The following is a 17755-nucleotide window of genomic DNA, read 5'->3' as shown; positions in this document are numbered from 1 at the left end:
AAAAGAAATTATATCAGCATTTTTATGGTATCCAAGAATGGGAAAAAAAAAATCTGCTCAACATTGGAGAAAAGTAATTTCCACTATTTTGAAGATCAAATCAGTCTTGGTACTTATACCTCATCAGTATCTTCTGATCCTATAATTAGATAGTAGAACCATGAAATCTAAACATTCCATTTAAAGAGGGAAATGTCTTTAATACATACATACATGCATATATATATCTCTGTATCCCCATTGCTTAGCATGGTGCTAAAGACTTAGTAGGTACTTAAATGTCTATTCATTGACTACTGAATAATGAAATATAAACATGCTATAAGAATTGATAGAAATTTTAACTGTGGAGAAACATATAAAGAATTACATGAATTTGTTGTAAGCAGAATCAGGAAAATAATGTAAACAATGGCTATATCAACATAAATAGAAAGAACTGCCACAAACTAATTAAAAATAAATGATGTATAATTATAAATAAGCTTAATCTTACCCCAAAAGGGACATATAAAGATAGGACACATTGCTTTTTTGCATATGTGAACACACAGGAATATAATATGACATAAGTTCAGATTCTTTTGTTGGAGTATTGAAAAGTTTATCTTCTTTTTTAAAAAAATTAACTTTGTTGGGAGGGGTAGAGGAGAAAGAAAACTACAGATAAAAATCTGAGTACCATAAAAATAAAACATATCAATCTATTTTAAATTAATTTAATTATATAGATTTAAATTTTTGAAAGAGGTAGTTTCATAATATAATTCTGTTAAGATAAATTTTGCTCATTTGTATCATAAGAAATTTTTTTTAGTATGCAATCCATTATCTTTATATTAATTATTTATAAAGCATCTGAACTACTGGAATAATGATTATTCTCATTATAAAATTTATACAAAATAGAAACCTAAAGAAATATAGAAATGAAATATTTTGTGATTAATATTTTACTTATTAATGGTATATGCTAATTATTATATTACAAACAATATTTTAGTGAGACCAAAATGATTGAATATTTCCAATTATCAAATTTCTTAACACTTTAAAATTTAATAGTTCAAATTATGGTTTTTTATTGAAATCCCGCTAGTAAATGATTCTCTCTCTGATGTCAATCAGTTGTTCTTACAAACTAATGGAAAGGTATTGCATTGTTATAGATTTAAAATGAATACAAAGTTCACTGAAAATCATTTGGAAAGTCTTATATAGGGGTTAGGAGATTATATGTCCAATTGTATTTCCAAATTATGTACTCAGATAAGCTATGAAGGTAACAAACATCATTTATTTTGTAATTTATAGAGAAAAGAAGTATTTAGCAATAAGAGACAGTGACATGTCAAATTATATAGAGAGCACAAGAAGTTTTAGGATTTTGAAAAGGTCAAAAGATTTGACAATTGAAATTTCATCAACAGCACTCAGTGAGGAGACAAAGAAAGAGAAGATTAAGAATCAGTATCACTGGAAAGACAGTGGTAACCTCAGCATGGAACATGGAAGTTCAGAAAAGGGATGAGTTAGGAGACATGGAACACAATTCATCTATGTCTGCTGAGCCTCTGAAACTTCCTCACTGCCCCAGAATATATAGCCCAGCTTGATAATGGAAACTTGTTACTATGACTAGGTGATTTGGGGTGAGGTATGGATAGATTGAGAGTGGGGATTTTCTCATTGATACCCAAGTTTGAGGGTGCTATAAGAGGTTGATGACCAGCACAGAAGTAAAAAGAAGTAACTTAATGGCCATATAGGGGGAGGAGTACTACTATCTTGGTTCTTTATCTTTATCTCTTATAATTCTAGATAGGTTACATAGTCTCTTGAAGTCTCTTGAAGGATGGCATATGTTTGGAATACTAAAAGTTGTAATTATGTAAAATACAGTGATTGGGTCTAATCCAATAGAAATCTGTCATGAAAATTCTAATAATGAAATCACTCTATGGGATATATTATTCATAATAATTGAGACCTAGATATATAGACACAATAAAAACTGACATTATATATAAACTATCTAGTTTAAAAGTTGAAAAGAATTATAGATATTGATGAATGGAAATACATAAAATGATACATTGGACACTACTTTCAAAGCAATACCTATAAACCAGGCATCAGTAAACATCTGATGTTATTCAACATAGTCTGATAACCAAGTACTTGTGCTTGTAAGTGTGAGATCAATAGCAATTAATGAGGCAGAACCTTTGTTGAGGAAAGACATGTAAAATATTCATTGGCAATTTGGTGAAAACTTTCCTAGAAAGAAAAAAAAAAAACAATTTTGGATAGTTAAGAAACCACTGCAAATTTGGAAGAAATGCTTGTTCAAAACATATTAAAATGGATTATTTTCATTTGGATAAGCATTAAATTGACACTGAGTATCAGACTCACTTTTAACATACAACAAAAACATTTACAACTATTTACACATATGTTATACTGTGGTAGACCACTGATCTCAAAGATATGGAAAAGACCACTATTTAAAGTAACTAAATTAATTGTGAACACATACATATAATGCATGTATTTTTAAATTTTGCTTTATTTCTATTTAGAGATTTGGTCCTTTTTTTCCTTCAGTTCCAAATGGACTAATTTGACTTTAATAGAATATGGTAGATATCAGGCAATTGTTTTGAGCTAGCAGTTTATGGTTGGTTTCCCCACCCACCAAAATCAGACTATAAAGATGTGAATTACTCTCATTATTTCACAGATTAAGATTACTACTCATAAGGAAACTGAATTCCAAAAAAAAATTAATGATTTGTCTAAAATCATAAGGCTTCATACAAAGGCAAATTTGTCTTTCAAATTTTCAGACTCTCCAAATCATAACTCCATTTCCTCGTCATTGGTAAATTATTTCCAAGATATTTGTATTAATCTATAGTTCACTAAAAAACAAAACCAAATAAAAACCTTTTTTTTTCCTAGAGTAATTTTTAACTCGTCTTACATGCACATATTTTAATCAAGTATTTTCTCTGTTTAGCCAGTTATTATTTGAATGCATCCTGATGGCATATGAGAGAATGTAGTTTTCCAAAGTTACTCAATGCAAAAACCATAAGGAATTTAGTCATAGAAGAATCTGACTCATTGTATCTGATTATATACTAACATACAGTAGATGCTAAATGTCACTTCCCTAATAAAATTTACTTATCAATGTTCCAATGAAATTATATTTTAAGGCAGAAAATAATCATGATCTTGTATACCAATATGAATATATTCTTTTCACTATATATATCTCTCTTTGTCATTTATCTATCATTCATTTATCATCTATCAAGTCACTACTTATTCTAATACTTGAACTTTCTTTTTGAACATTTCAAAAAGTATTAGTGCTTACCACTCCTTCTAAATTGATTTTTCATGACACTTTTTTCCTATTTGTTCTCCTCTCTATTTTTTCCAATATCCTTTGCTAAAAAATCATCCTATTCCCTATGTATAACTGCATCCCACAGGTCCTCTTTTCTCTTTTTTTACCCTTTCTTTTAGTGATTTCATCACTTCCCATGTTTCCATGATCACATCTATTCTAATGACACATACAGCCCTCATCACTCTCTTGAACTCTAGACGGATTTTGCTGAACTGGATAAAGTACTCAATCTGATTCCAAAAGAGCTATGTTCCAATATTATCTCATACTTTCTAGCCATGTGACTCTAATTAAGTCATATCATCTGTTTGTTTCAGTTTCCTTAACTGTACAATGGAAATAATAGCAACACCTATTCTGCAGTTACCCTGAAGATCAAAAGAGATAACATCTATTTCATTTTGTTTTGTATTCCTTTTTTGTATTTCTTCTTTCTCATTCTGTTTCTTTAAATAAAATATTTTTTAAAAAGAGATAATATATGTAAAAAAGGACTTAGCACAGTGTCTGGTATACAGTAAGCACTATATAAATGCCTATTTCCTTTCTTTCCCTTTCCACTTCCTTTCTTTCTCCAGTGCAATGTCACCATCTTTTCCACTGGATATCTCCCCCTAGATGTGATTGGTAGTTTAACCAAAGTGTGCCTCACAAAAAACTAATCACCTACTGTATGAAATTTACAAAAACTATCCATTTCCCTAATTTTCTTCTTTATGTAGGGGAAACACTGACCTCTTAGGTTCCCAAGTTTGAATTCTCATGTGTCTGCAACTCATTATTTTCTCTCCCTACCATGCTATTCACGTCAAAACAGTTTTCAACTCTTACAGATTCTGTTTCCATACTACCTCTAGATTCTGTCTCCTCTCATTCACATAGCTGCTGGCCTTCAGTATACCTGCTTAGACTACTGAGGGAAATCAACAGCCTCCTAAGTGATCTTTCCCTTTTTAAAATTCATTTTGCACTCTGCTACCTAAGTGACATTCCTAAAATGCTTTACTCTCCTAATTGAAATGCTTCAATGGCTCCTTATTGACCCCAGGATAAAAGAAACAACTCTGTATTCAATTTGAAATCCATCATAATTTGACTCTAACCTAAACTTCCAGAATAATTTTAAACTCCTTTTTCAGGCCAAATTAGCTTAACCCATGATACAAGAACTTGATACATTTACATAGGTAGTTTCCTACACCCACAATGCCGACTCTTCCCACCTCAAAGTGCAGCTCAGGTACCATCCCTTAAATAAAGTCTTTCCTGATCCCTTCAGTTGTGAGTACTCTACCCATCAAAACATTCCCAACAAGAATATAAGTGTTTTGAGGGCAGAGACATTTCTTTCTTTGTATTCTGAATGCTTAAGATAGTTAACATATTTGACATTCAACAGATTCCTGTTGAATTAAAGTGAGTGTAAAGACACTCAGGTTTTAACCATCAAGAGTTTATCACCAATCATAAGACATCTTCATACTGAAGAATCCAATAGAAAATTTTCATGAGTCACTGATGTGCATAAACATTTTTAAAGGGCATAGATTTGCCATTATAATTGGGCTTGCTTAATAAAATCTAAATCTACCTCTATATCTAGAAACTTGAAAAATAAAGAACTGAGCAATCTGGTATTTTTCTACATATTGATTTTTTTTTTTGCTTCTTCATTTAATATGCAGAACGAATCAACTAATTTAAATTGTTTTGCTCTGCATGATCTATGCATCTATTTTAATTAGTTTACAGAAAAATATAAATTACAGTATTGATATGACCAGTTTATGCAATATTTTATTGTGGCATATACATGCAGAATATTTGTGCAAGTGCCTTATATATCTTCAACATCTTTGGCATAGTTGTATAAATTAAAACTTTAATTTAAAAAGGCAGTTTGGACATTGCTGAAATGTTTGAAAGTTTCACTCTATCTTTTAAAATAAAGAAAACATTATTTTAAAATATTTCTGAATGATGTGAATGAAAAATATATCTCTAAGAGGACCATTTGCTATGATCAAAATTTTGAAATTACAGTATAATTTTTGTGATATAATTATGCTTAAAGGCAATAAAGCCATAGTAAAATTTTCTTTCTTTTCTTTTTTAGGAGGAGAATCTGGATCTGTGACACAAATCACAGAGTAATTTCTAACATGAAAATGATATATTTATTCTTGTTAAATTACTCTATATTACCAATTTGTTTATTCAGACTGACTGAAAATTATGTTAACCAAAAAGAAATTCTCTCCTGTCTTAAGATCTCTAAAATTACATGTATGTATATGAAAGTTATGTTAGTCAAAGAGAATAATAGGTGAATTGTATATTTTCATTAAGATATATTCTTTTTGGTATCCTAATTAATATAATATTATTACTAATATTAATAACATTGCAACAATAAAATGTCTCAACTACTTCAGAGTAAAATAGGTTAATACATTTATTATGGAATTACCCTGGAAATATATGTTCAAAGTATATATAGGATGATTCTCAAAGTCTAAAAGCTGTTGAAGATGCAGAACAAAAATCTTCCTGTTCATTTTGGTGTTATCACAGATCAATTTCTTTTATTCATTTCAAGTTGTTATGCCTCAGTTCTCTTTAACTGTTCTTACTTGGTTTCCCTGAACTAGCTTCCTTTGTCCCAGTTTCCTTAACTGTTCTGTCAAATCCCCTTAGTCATAAAAACCTACTCTGGTCCATTAAGATTGGGAACCGTTTACTCTAAGGTTATAAATTGTTAGCAAGATAAACAAGAGAGCAGAACTCCTGTTCTCAAGAATTTACAATATCCCTCTAAAATATTCCAAGATACCTCACTGACATCTTTATCTCTGGGTATTCAGACATCCTGTTTCTGGGCTTTTAGGAGTTATGGTCTCCCCCCAACCTGACAGAAGCCCCCCCATCCTCCTGGTTCTTTGTTTCTAGGGTATTTAAGGAATGAGGCAGCTCCTATTCATTGCTGGATTTCAGCCCTGGGACCAACATGGTTTCCTTGGTCCCAGTACATTTTTATCTCTATCTGACTGGATAATTTGAGACGAGAGTCCTGTCCAGTCAGTTATATTCTCCAATTAATAAAATATTGGAAACTCTCTAATCTCTCTCCTGCCTCAGTTTTTCCGGCATTACAAAGTGATAACCAAATAAATCTCCGTGAGTCAATCAAGAGGATACAAAAATGTTAAACCTTTTGTAAATTAAATATACTCTTCAGAGGGGATATTCCTTTTGCAGTATCTGGGTAGCAATTGTACAAAGTGCTTTTCTGATATTAATTACATATTTCATACACTATAAATAGCAGTCTATTTATAATAAGGAATGATAAACGGGAAGTTTAAAACAAAGGGAATTCAGTGTTTCATTCATTTTGCTTTCTTTATAAAGTAGTTGAAGGAATTCATATTTCTTGGTATACTAGAATGGGATTTGGTACACTGAATACTATCCCATGAGAATAGTCTTGTAAATAGTCATTTGCAAAATATTTTGATAAGTACAAGTAAATTATGTTTTACCACAATACAAGTACACATATGCATAGGCACACTATGTGGGCTTCTGCTTATTTAATGTATGCCATGTATAAACAGTAGTGACAGTCTAGAGTAGCCACAAAAACAAAGAAATGAAGATTTTTCAAGACTAAGATTTTGAAATTTATCAAGAGAACTGAAGTAAACATATTCTTTCCCCCCAGCAGTTATTAAAGGAAAATCCTAAGGCTGTTTTGATAAAGAGCAGTCAAATTGGATCATGGCAAAGACTACCCATTAATTTCATCCATATACATAATCAATACCAATTAGACCAGGGAAATTGATCATGTGGCATTCCATATGGATAGTTAATATAACTAAAATGGTGATGCAGAAGTACATTTATTTTTATCAAGTTCCACTTAACTCTTATACAAGACTCTTGCCCATCACCACCATCATCCTTCTTCTGAATAAGGTGCAGATTAAATTCCTGTATTGATCACAGTGCTCTACTTACTACATCAACTGTGTGGGAATTTGTCCCAGTTCACAGCCATCTTTTTGCCTGGACAGTTGCTTGCTGATGTATGTTGAATAAGAAACATAATACCATTAGTTTCTTTGGTCTTTACTGCTTATCAGACCTCTTCAGATGATTATAATCATAAAATCTTAGAGTTAGATTCTAGAGTTCTACAACAAATTCTAGAATTAGATTCTATAATCTAGAATATACATGGTCTAATCTTTCATAAAATGGATAATTTTATTTTAGAGTATACCTATCATAAACGTTTAACTGGAGTTAGGTGTTCTCAAATTCTAGTCCAAGGAGCCCTGGGAATCCCTGAGATTCTTTAATTTGGTCTTTAAAATCAAAATAATTTTCATCATCAATATTAACATTTTATTTGCTTGTTAAAATATGATTACATTCTAAAACTACTTAACTAGATTTAACCATATACTTTATTTTTTTTTAAATCACAATAGATTAAATACTAAAGGGACTGCAAATACATATAAAACAATGTTATTTTGTTTGTTTTGAAAAAAATCATCAATTAAAAATATCACTTGTATTGACATATTTTAAATTATTTAATAATATAAATTGAAATTAATCAGTTATGATTACTATAGAAATAACCCACAAAATATAAATTCTTTAATGTTATTAATAATTTTTACATTTGTAAAGGGGCCCTAAGACCAAAATATTTGAGAATTACTTTCATGGACCATATGAAGAAAATGATATAGACTGGGTTAGATGGTGACAATTTTATATTTCTGCATATAACTAGAGAAATTCTGAACCTATTTTTCCCCTGAAATCTTAACTAATTTAGAGAGCCTGAATTTATTATTTCTTTCTATTATAAGGTTACTACCTTATATAATAAGAATGCATCCATTCTACATGCAACTATTTTTACATGTTGCCCCTCACCCTGCCGGAATGTAAAATCTTCAGGAGCAGACATTGTTTCTGCCCTTTACCCATAGAGCTTAGCACAGTGTCCAGTACACAGTAGGATCTTTTTAAATGTCCCCCCCCTTTATTAATTATGATTTTGTCTCTTATTCTATATGAACAAAATGCTTTTGTAAAAGAAAAAGTTACATTTTTTTAAAATGAAGGTATGGATTTGAGCTTGATATTTAATACTATAAAGTATATAAGTTGTATCAACATCATTTGAATGTGAGTCCTAGTCATGACTATTTATTGAAGTGACAACTGCATATAATTTACAATAAAACTGAAATTTTTATCCTTGCTATAGTCTCACTAGTGAGGATTTGCTTGTAGTATCTTATAGTTCCTGACCTAATAAAATGCCTAATTAAAAATGGCTATTGGTACTCCAAATTTGTCCTGAAGAACAAATTTAAGAAACAAAATGTTTACTTGCAAATTGTAACAAATTTCATATTAAATAGATAATACTTACATCATTGAAATCATCTTTTGCATTGTAGTAGACAACTTCATTACTCTAAAAAGGAAAGAAAAAGTTTTATTTGAAAAATTGAATAAAATAAATTGCTTAATAATAGTATATGTCCTATATCTATTTTAATAATGTAGTCTGTCATTTTTTTCTACCCAATATTCTATAGAGATCCAAATAGACTTAGTTGATCTTTCCTAAGAACATTAAAGTCCTATATCAATTATAAGTAGAAATGTGCATTTTACACATAGGGACAAAATTATAGGAATCCCAAAACCAATTTTTTTCAAATGAGAAATGAAGAAGTTATAATGAAAATAGTAATATTTTACTTCATGAGTTATCAATCAATTTGAAAGTCAGAAGATTTATAAAATAAGCTTGTTAAATCTTTCCCAAAATTATACCATTTCTCACATCTTATTATATAAATTATTACTAGTAAAATTGTGACTTTCAGTTGGGCAGAAGAGTTGGCATACTTCTTATTTTTCCTCTTCTTTTCCATGATCATTCCTTTGCTAGTATAACTACAGAAAATCTTCTACATTCTATTAGTGTTTGTTATGTGCCTTTTTATTAAATGTAATTATTTACTATGCTAAATTTTGGGGATAGAAAGAAAAAGAAAAGAATTCATAACTTCAAAATTCCTTACTTGAATAAGGAAGACAATGCGTACCTAAAGTGTAATTCACAAATACATATGGAATAGATACAAGGTAACTTTAAAAGTGAAAATACATTTTATAGCCAATGGTTCTAATAAAGGCCTCATTTCTAAAATTTATAAAGAACTGTATCAAATTTTTCAGAATACAAATCATTCCCCAACTGATAAGTGGTCAAAAACAAAGGATAATAAACAACCAAATAGTCAAAGAATATAAACAGATAATTTTCAGATGAAGAAACTAAAGTCATGTGGAAAAGTGATCTAAATCAACTTAAATGCAAATTAAAGCAACTCCAAGGTATCACCTCATATCTCTAAGATTGGTTAAGAAGGCAGAAAAAAAACATTAATAAATATTGGAGGGGAAGTGGGAAAACTGGAATACTAATGCATTGTTGGTAGAGTTGTGAAATGATTCAACCATTCTGGAGAGCAATTTGGAACTCTGCCCAAAGATCTATCAACCTGTTCATATCTTTTGAACAACTAAGTGTCAGTACTATGTCAACATCCCAAAGAGATCATAAAAAAAGGAAAAGAACCCACATGTGCAAAAATATTTGTAACAGCTCTTTTTGTGGTTGCAAAGAACTGGAAAATGAGATGTTCATCAATTAGGGAATTACTGAATAAATTATGGTATACGAAAGTAATGGAATATTATTATTCTATGAAAAAATGATGAACAAGCTGATCTTGGAAAGGCCTGGAGAGATTTATATGAGCTAATGCTTGTTAAGAACCATGCTTAGGTGAAGGGGAAGTCAGTTATCTGAAAGCCTCCACAGCTGTGAATCATAAACTTGAAGGCATTGCAAAGCAGCTTTTGCAGATATTCCTTATGGATTGGGAATGAAATAAATTGGAAGTAAGAGGGAAGAGGAAAGAGGTCAGAGAATGCAACTAACTCTCAGTCTCCTTGTATCATCATCTTCCTCTCACATGAAGAGATCCATTCTACAGGTCTGAGTTAGAGTGCCAGCAGCCACTGGCAGGTGGCTCCTGTATCACAACATATGATACTCAAACATGAGAAGGGAATGAGAGAGAATAGAGATGTGAAGACAATACTATGGTTATGAACCTGAGTGAACAAAAGGTTGGTGTTGCCTTCAATAATGAGACCAGTTTTTCAAGTAATTTATTGCTAAGGACCCTTTATCTCATGATTTCAGGATATACTTTACAGTTTTGTTCTCTAGATAAGCTCTCATTTCCATCCACAAGGACTTTAATATCCACAATAATTTTCCTCCTTCAGCTTCCTTAATTTATAGCATATCTATCCCCAATTCCTTACTTTAGGAAACTATTATCATGGATATATTTTAAACATCTTCACTAGGCTCAATCTGTGACCTTCATCTTTTTCTTTAAATTTCCTCTCCAAACCTCATAATGATCACTTTTCTCCCTTGTTATTTCTCTAAGGTTATTTTTACCTTCTGAATCCAATTTTTCTTGTGCAACAAGAGAACTGTATGGCTCTGCACACATATATTGTATTTGGGATATACTTTAACATGTATAAGACTGCTTGCCATCTGGGGAGGAGGTAGAGGGAGGGAAGGGAAAAGTTGGAACAGAAGTGAGTTCAAGGGACAATGTTGTAGGGATTACCCATGCATATGTTCTGTCAATAAAGAGCCATGATTAAAAAAAATAATAATAAATAAATTTTAAAAATTAGTCTTTAGAAAACAGAAACTTTCAAAATGGGTTACTTGTTTTACAAACCCTAAAATGCCAAGAATAATTTCTGTGAAGATTTCTAGGTAACTTCCATTTCAGTTTTTAAAAACATATAGATGTCATAATAAAAACAAATAGATCAAAGATGGAATTTATAAAGGAAGATAACTGGCAAAAATGAAGATTTTTTTTAATTTTCATTACTAAAAGTACATCAACTTAAAAATATTTCACATATACACATTATTTCTAAAAACATGTATTTTTTGGTTTTTCCAAGAATCAGGGAAGAATGCTTACAGAATTAAAAGATGCATAAATATTCTAGATTATAATACTTTTTAATTAGAATGGGTTTTATGTCAAAGAAGAAATGTGACATCAGTGTTATTGTATGCACAAAAAGATACCAAGAGAATACATTTTTCCATCTGAGACCAAACCTAATTGTTAGTTCATTGATCGGTCTATGTAACATTGATTTGTACATGGGAGATAATTTCTAATTTTAAAATGGATTGCAGGGGGGAAATAAAATGATGATTTCATTTTGTTTTATACTTTTCAACTAACCTTTTTAAATAGAAAAGGGAAAAAATGAAAAAAAGAATTAATTCTTTTTTAGTTTATTTAAGATTATTATTATTAAGATTCCTGAACTACCTATTGGAATATATCCAATATTTCTATGAACAAATTAATATACTATTTTCATCTTCATAAAACTAAAAATCAATGCAGGTTTATTAAAACGAATTAACAAATAAAATAAATCATGTAGTTCATTCTGTATATGACTACTAGAATAACATCTCAGGTTGGTTGAATTGGTAGTTTCTTATGAGATATCAAATTCAATATCAATTGGAGTTTTATACTTTATAAAATAACAATAGAAAGACATCAATTACTAGTATTTTAAAAATAAGATCATTTTCAATAAACACGTTTCTGTGATGGATGCCTTGTGGCATGGAGTTTATCATGGGGTATCAAAGAATACATTGATAGAGTAAAAGTTATTGTAACTTCTATCAATCTAGAAAACTGGCAAGGACACAATGATATATTGTCTGATCTGTGGACCAGTTAGCTAAGTATGGGTAGAGACATAACCAGAAAACTGGCTATAGGGTAGTACATTTTTCTTAGCAATGGAAGCTTTTAAGGTGTTGCAATCCATTAGTGAGAGTGTCTAAACTCATAAAAGCATGAGTCCTTGCACATAAAATCATAAGACCAAAGGTATTATAGTCACTCGAGAACACATGTCAAAATGTGTCAAATAATAAAAAAAAAAAAGAATTGTCATCTTGATCCTAATCACTGGATCAATAAGTTAGAAAATAGACATGCTACATCATTCACTTGATGCACTACCACTCCTAAGCAATGTGCCTTGCCCAGAAGTAGACATTCAATAAATATTTGTTGAACTTGATTTGAACTGAACCATCACTCCTTAAACCGTGCTAGAGGTGAAAATAAAAATAGAAATAGAACAACTTCATTCTCATTTGAGGATTTGTAAAAGCTACTTGCATCTCTAATTTATAGAATTTAATCTCTCTCTAACAAATTATCATTTTACTAAAGCATTCTCCAATCTCACTTAAAAAATCAAAGAAAATATTTTTATTTCCTAATCTGATATATTTATATATTTATACATATTCAAATAAATATTATAGTATATTATATTAAAATATTATATTATGATAATATAAGAGTAATAAGTATACTAAAATATATGTTTATATGTACTATGCTATATATATATTTTAGCTTCTACACTATATATATATATATATATACACATGTATGTATGTATATACATATATACTAATATAAATATATATATCTACAAATTTGCCTGAGGCTTTTAAAATATTGTATGATCTTTCATTCAAATTAGTTCTCCATTCATATAAGTAAAGTAGAAAAATTCACTAGAAATAAATATTGATTATTATGGAGCTTCCTCAGAGTCTGATATTTTTAATGAGATTTAATTTTAATAATTCTTTTTATAAGCCCTTGCTTACAAAACTGCAAAAATCTAGGCAAAGAAATGAAATGGTATTTATAATGTTCAAAACTGCAAAAAAGTTTCTTTATTCATTTATTTAAATTTGTATATGTAGGCAATAAGTAAGTTTATATAAGGTAGGAGCTGCTTTATTCACTTATTTATTTATTTATTTTTGCTTTTCTTTGTATTCTTAGAGCTTAACACACTAATTGTCACAAAATCAAATAAACCAACCAAATAGTTGGTTGATGAATTCCTTAATAGATAACACACAGTTTTGTTGAAAATACAAATAAAATAGATTTATTCTCTTTAAATAAGGAGCAATAGGTAGAAATTAAAAACAACAGATTCAAAGTAGTTATTTGGGTAAACAGTGAAACAAATAATGCCCAGTGAGCTGTGGTGGTGGCAGATTTTCCCATATATGCTGGAGGTCTTTAAGCAAAGGTTCAAAGGCTAAATGTATGTCAGAAAGAACTCCTGTTTGGGTGTCAGACCAAGATGGAATCGGAATTTCCTTCAAATTCTATAATGCTGTGAAATATAAATTTTTTCATAGTATAAACATTGAACAAAGAGGAGGGTATTTCTTGTTTCCCCCTCCATTTTCCTTCAATATTTTCTTTACTTAATAATTATTTATTTTTATTAATAAGAAAGTGAAAAAGAAGGGTTATATTACAACAATTTGGAGATGTCACAAAGGATAATAACACATATCCTATAGGTATGAGGCCTACTGCCACGTAACCAGCTACATTTAGCATCTGACTTTTTTCTTTTTTCCCATCCCCTTGATTATAGGGATATGTAGATGTCTCAGGATAGATGGATGGATGGATAGATGTCAGATAAATGTAGCTATATAGATAATTGTGCATGCATGTGTGTATGTGTGTGTGTGTGTACAGAGAGAGAAAAGAGAAAAAGAAACAAAATTATAAAAAGTAGAATTATCAATATACAGATATAGATATATGTATAGAATATGTATCCATATTCCTATATCAGATCTTCTAGGGAGTAAAGGAGAAACACCCATAATCATCATGATTTGCCACATCCTAGGAAAACCTTCTTGCAATATCATAGCTTGCAATATTATTCTCCCACATGTCTCCATGTAACATTTTATTACAATCTTAAAAAGGAGGCAAGTCATTCTTCATATTGCATTACTTTTACTTGTTTTTTCTATTCTAATATTTGGATTGATTTTCTTATTCCACAGTCTTTGTGAGAAAGGAATTAGTTACTCTGGTAATTTGAATAAATAAAATTTTAAACTTGTGTGTACACAAAACTCATTTGATTAGAGGGGGTAAATTGTGTCATCTGATTTTGTTATAGTATGACTTTGTTACTCCATTATCATTCCAGTAAAATATACAAATACAAATCATAAACCAATATCAACTTTTAAGGACATATTTCACTATCCTTGATATAGGAAAAATAACTTTCAATGTATTATGATTCAAGAAAGTCTGCAAAAGCCACTAATGCAATTCATAGATCAGTTAGGCTTTCAGAGAGCTATTTTTCATAATTTAACCACCACCATCTGACAAGAATAAATTGTTTTATTTCTGATTTTCAGCCAAGTAGTTTAGTTATTTATTAACTCTTTGACACAAATTTATCCAAATGTTCTAACCTAATGTAATATTGTAGCTTCTGAAAGTTGAAAACATTTCCAAGCAAGTCAGAAGACAAATTATTTTTGCCTCAGTATCTATTGGGAGTCAAAAATTAAGTCTAGGCAAAATAAGACTATCTATCATAAAACTATATATTGTGAGTGATAGTACTCTGTACTCACTTTCCTTTGGAAGCTCTGTGCTCTGATAGATAATTTATAGGGAAAAGTTGTAGCATATGTACAAGCTATCACCTGGTAGTGGGGTTTGGACAGGGACAATACCATAACATCGAATCTGTGAATTACCATTTCTTAGCCAGCTATTTAAATATATTACAAACATAAAATGCAAGGGGAGATTAACTTCAGCACCAATTTACTAATTTTTCTTTTTTGGCTGTGCAGAGATCCTTAGCTTGCCAACTTTTGGCGACTGGATTGTCTGCTGATATCATATTGTTTGATCTTTATCTTACTGTCAGTCTTTTTTGTTCCACAGCTCTGGCCATGAAGCAAATCCCATGAGCATTGAAAGCAGTATTCATTACAAAATGAGTTATATTAATATGTCCTACCTGCCAAGATTCAAGCTGTTTAACCCAAATCATTCATACACTATAGTTTCTGATTAACATATCTAGGCAGAGATCTGGGCAACCATACAGATGTTCAAGTCATAAATGAAAACATTGTTCACATTTTCACAAATCAATATAAGTTAAAAGGTGTTATTATCTTAGAGTTTTTTTTTCCTTTTTTATAAGGAAAATTAAAGATCAGTAAATAGTAGATGTTATATTATTTAGAAATCAAATTTAGTAGTAATTACCTACAGAACCAATAAAATTTGTATGTGTACTAACTAGATTAGGTTCTTATGTGTGGATTAATGGTAAACAATGAAAAATGGTAAATAGTAAATGTAAGGTTTCTGAAAGTTGTATGCACATATACTGCATGAATAAAACATAGTATATTTGATCTACCTGCTTATTTCCAGTCACCTAGATGGCTACGCTATACAATAGAGCAATGAGAACATGGAAATACTTATTCTCTCTACTAAAGATCACAAATTAATCATGAGAACCAGATGCTGGTATTTTTAATCTCTCTGTTGTTGTTGTTATTGCTTTTTTATAAATCATTTCTCTGATGATCCTGTCCATTTACAGAAATGCCATGAAAATGAAAAGGAACACATAAAAACTTCCATATCTGCTCTTCAACCTACTATCAAAATCCAGAATTCTGACTAGAAAAGATGATGGGGATTACAATTAAGCAGATCTTGAGAAGGAAATAAGGTTTTTTTGATTCAAATGATTGCTTATTATTTCTATATTCAGTTCTAATAGGATATACCCTTTAATTTTATTTTTATTTAATGTCACAAATTCCCTATTTCTTCCAAGGCGAATCAACATCCTCTTGGCTTAACAGCCTATCAATCTGGTAGTAAGTCTTAGGTCTTCATATTCTTACTCTGCTTCCCCACCCCATTAACCAATCAGTTAAGAAGGCTGTCAATTTTACCCTTGCTTTATCTTTTGGGAATGCATCCTCTCTTTTCTAGCACTAGTAACTGCAGTTCTTTAACATCTCATACCTAAATTATTGCAATAGACTTTTGGTTTGCTTTCCAGCCTCAATTGTCTCCTCACAGTGTTCTTCTATCACAGAGATCTTATGTTTAATGTTACTCTCCCATTCAACAAACCACATGACCCCTATTGCCTCTAGAATTAAACAACATTCCCTAAGTCATTTTGCAACTTTTCTCCATGTACCCAGTGATGATGTCAATAATATTATTAATTATCATCATAATAATAGTTGTCTTGTTCTTCCTCAAACAAGTTATTCCATTTTCCAACTGGGCCCATTTTCATTGGCTATCCTCATGCCTAGAATTCTCTAGGCTTCCTCACTTCCTCTTTCTAACTTCCCTTTACTCAGCTTTACTCCTTTTCTAATCCTATATTTTAGTGTCTTCCTTCTAAGATTATCTGTAATTGTTCACTATCTATCTTGTAAGCATATCTTTGTTTTTACCTTATCTCACTCTTCTCCATGAGAATGTAAACTCCTTGAAGATAGGGGCTGTTTTTGCCTTTCTTAATATTCCTAAGTGCCTGACATATAGCAAATATTTCATTATTTTTCCTGACTTATATAAGTACCAGACTAAGACCATCATTTTATGGGTGAATCATAATTGCTAGAAAATGTTTATTCACAATCTTTTTTTCTTCATTATGTCTATACCTAACTTAGGAAAGTAACCATAATAATAACTGTCATCATAATCATAATCTCTTCCAGGGAAGACTAGGTAAAGAGCAGGAATTTCAGAGTAAGAGATTGCTAGCTAGGATAATGTTTCACAGGGTCTTTGTGTACTAGGATAATGTTTTAGAAGGTCTTTGAGTACCCTGAGACTGCTACAGCATATGTGAAGCTTGGAAGAAAAAATGAAACTTGGAATAACTAGGATCTTAAAATACAACTTTTGGGGTTAACACTCTTATCAAGGTCATGAAATCATTCCTAAGAATCTTCAAAACAAATGGATGGTATAAGGACACAGATTGGCTGTGTTAAAAAAATATCTTGAATGAGCAGCTTAATGGAAAGATTTAAAAGACAGTGGTACTCCTTCAAGTTCAATTATCACAAGGAGAAATAGTGCATCTTAACAAATCAGAAATACCATTATATTATACCTGAAGAAAATGTTTTGGTGCAACTAGCTCTTTTCACTGAAAGCAGACAAATTACAAAGATGCATGAATACTTTCATTATGCTCCAACAA

The 17755-nt window shown here is 30.5% G+C and overlaps 1 protein-coding gene across 5 annotated transcripts in view; it reads right to left on the bottom strand.

The window, feature by feature from the left end:
* CACNA2D1 (calcium voltage-gated channel auxiliary subunit alpha2delta 1) overlaps window positions 1–17755 on the bottom strand; it is a 656564-nt gene that overhangs the window by 264226 nt on the left and 374583 nt on the right. For all 5 annotated transcript variants that reach the window (XM_031938658.1, XM_031938660.1, XM_031938659.1 and 2 more), the window contains exon 5: window positions 8892–8936. In XM_031938658.1, the coding sequence (XP_031794518.1) occupies window positions 8892–8936 (45 nt within the window). The remainder of the gene's footprint in view (window positions 1–8891; window positions 8937–17755) is intronic.

This window comes from Sarcophilus harrisii, chromosome 5, assembly GCF_902635505.1.
Source record: "Sarcophilus harrisii chromosome 5, mSarHar1.11, whole genome shotgun sequence".
Taxonomy (NCBI): domain Eukaryota; kingdom Metazoa; phylum Chordata; class Mammalia; order Dasyuromorphia; family Dasyuridae; genus Sarcophilus; species Sarcophilus harrisii.
The sequence above is the reverse complement of the archived record's forward strand: the minus strand, read 5'-3'. Positions and strand labels throughout refer to the sequence as shown.